Source organism: Labrus mixtus, unplaced genomic scaffold (assembly GCF_963584025.1).
Source record: "Labrus mixtus unplaced genomic scaffold, fLabMix1.1 SCAFFOLD_57, whole genome shotgun sequence".
Classification (NCBI taxonomy): domain Eukaryota; kingdom Metazoa; phylum Chordata; class Actinopteri; order Labriformes; family Labridae; genus Labrus; species Labrus mixtus.
Genome location: NW_026870208.1, coordinates 123,836 through 126,335, shown reverse-complemented (window position 1 = coordinate 126,335; position 2,500 = coordinate 123,836). Strand labels below are relative to the sequence as shown.

At 47.6% G+C, this 2,500-nt stretch overlaps 1 protein-coding gene across 3 annotated transcripts in view; it reads left to right on the top strand.

The window, feature by feature from the left end:
- nudt17 (nudix (nucleoside diphosphate linked moiety X)-type motif 17) overlaps positions 1-770 on the top strand; it is an 8,592-nt gene extending 7,822 nt beyond the window's left edge. For all 3 annotated transcript variants that reach the window (XM_061033903.1, XM_061033901.1, XM_061033902.1), the window contains one exon: positions 1-770. This exon is cut by the window's left edge and continues 54 nt beyond it. In XM_061033903.1, coding sequence (XP_060889886.1) covers positions 1-112 — 112 coding nt within the window. In that variant the 3' untranslated portion in view covers positions 113-770.
- Positions 771-2,500: the final 1,730 nt, after the last annotated feature.

Genomic DNA, 2,500 nt, shown 5'->3' with positions numbered 1-2,500 from the left:
CGTGTTTGTCAGCCGGGCGCCAGCCAGCGGACCAGACCTGGAGCGGGTCAGTACCGGGACCAAGTACGCCCTGGAGCTGTGGCTGAAGAGCCTGGAGACCCCTGACGCCTGACCCCCCCAATACACACACACACACACACACACACACACACACACACACACACACACCCTGCAGTTCTCAGGAAGTCCTGGTTCCAGGAGTAATTGTGCAATTAATTTTATGACTGTTTAATTCTGCCTTATCTTTTTTAATAAAACACTGAATCAGACTCTTTAACTGACTGCACCTGCAGCTTCTGACCACCAGGTGGCAGCGACGTCCCGAATGAGCAGGTACATCACGAGGTTCATGTTCTCACACAGACAGTTTGTAATTCACACATCCCAGATAATAAGTGTCTGAGGCGTCACACTTTGTTCTTTTAAAAAGGTTGTTGGGAGGATTTCTCTTTTGTTTTGTTTGTTTTTGGGCCAAAGTATTCTGTAAAGAAAAAGACTTCATACATTGATAAACTTTTTATCCGGCTTTGCCAAGTCGGCCATTTGGCTGACAGGTAAGAACCGAGCTCAGGGTACTGGCTGTGTGGAACCGGTGCTGGTTCTGGAGGGACTTTTGAAGGCCAGACTGAGGGTGGAATTAGTTTTTTTTCACATGATGGACACTATGGAAGACTTTAATAGTGTATAAGCTGTGGAGGAAGCTCTGTGCTCTGTGGGAGGGGAGCTGATTATTCATTTTTGATTTAAGTAAATTAAATTGTTGACATTGAGAGGTTTGTTGAACTTTTGGAAATGTTTTATTTTTTTTACTCCTCTCCCCTTGTCTCCTCTCCTCTGTCTCTCCTCTCCCCTTGTCTCCTCTCCTCTGTCTTTCCTCTGTCTCTCCTCTCCCCTTGTCTCCTCTCTTCTGTCTCTCCTCTCCCCTTGTCTCCTCTCCTCTCCTCTGTCTCTCCTCTCCCCTTGTCTCCTCTCTTCTGTCTCTCCTCTCCTCTTGTCTCCTCTCCTCTGTCTCTCCTCTCCCCTTGTCTCCTCTCGTCTGTCTTTCCTCTGTCTCTCCTCTCCCCTTGTCTCCTCTCCTCTGTCTTTCCTCTGTCTCTCCTCTCCCCTTGTCTCCTCTCCTCTGTCTCTCCTCTCCTCTTTCCTCTCCTCTCCTCTCCCCTTGTCTCCTCTCCTCTCGTCTCTCCTCTCCTCTGTCTCTCCTCTCCTCTCCCCTTGTCTCCTCTCCTCTCCCCTTGTCTCCTCTCCTCTCGTCTCGTCTCTCCTCTCCTCTCCTCTCCCCTTGTCTCCTCTCCTCTGTCTCTCCTCTCCTCTCCCCTTGTCTCCTCTCCTCTCCCCTTGTCTCCTCTCCTCTCCTATCTGCCTGTGACCTGATAATCTCTTTAATGTGATATTAAAAAGTATTTTCAAAGCAGAAACTTTTGAATAAATGAAGCAGACGCTGAAGTGTAAAATCCTGCAGTTCCTCAAGTGTCCACTAGAGGCTGGCTGCAGAAGTCTGAGGTATGTAGAAAGGTTCAGGTGTGACGTGATGATGTCACTCAGGTGAAAGCGATGTTTAAAGTAAAAGTCATAACCAAGCCCTGCTGTTGTTCAAACACTGATAAACATGAAATGTGACAGGTGATCAGTCAGCTGTGACTCACAGGTGAGAGATCAAAGGTAACGCCTAACGCTCTGTCAGTCATTATGAAGCCCCGCCTCTTCCTCTCACTCATCAGCAAGCACTAAAGAGTCTACAGCCTCCGTACATGGGGGGCGTGTGGACCAACCACCAGACCAACGGCGCCCCGTGATTACAACATTTCCCTCTTTTTAAAATATTATTACACATGAATTCATCCTCTTTATTTCTTCATGAATAAATCAAACTTTAGGCTCGAGTAGAACTGAATCACAAACAGTTTACTACATTTACATCAGCTGTGGCTCAGTGGTAGAGTCAGTCGTCTCAACAGGAAGGTCGAGGGTTCGATCCCCAGCTCCTGCAGCCACATGTCCGATGTGTCCTCGGGTGAGACTCTTAACCCTGAGTTGCTCCCTCTGCTTCGTCAGCAGTGTGTGAATTTGAAGGTGTGACACTCGACTAGAAAATCATTATATAAGCTCCATTCACAACTCAGAGACAAACGAGCGTCGACTTGTGTTGACAGAAATAAACTTGAGTGAACATTAAACACTGTGAGATATTCCTGTGTTGACTCAGCCGTGCCCGTCCGTCTCTTTATGTTCATATCAGCTCATATCAAACATTCACAAATTCCTCCGCTGCCCCTCCCTGCTCCACCCTCAGCTTTACTTCCTGTCGCCAGCTCTTTGTGTGCTCGAGCTTTCAGAACGAGGAATAAAACCTGCAACAAAGAGGATCCACTTTCAGCCGGGACTTCCTCCTTCAAGAACACAAAACAGAACAAAGGGGGAGAGGGACGCTGCTGCCAGACTGAAACAGGATCTGAATGTCGATATAATAAAACACAAAGACAGGAAGCTGCAGCTTTAACAA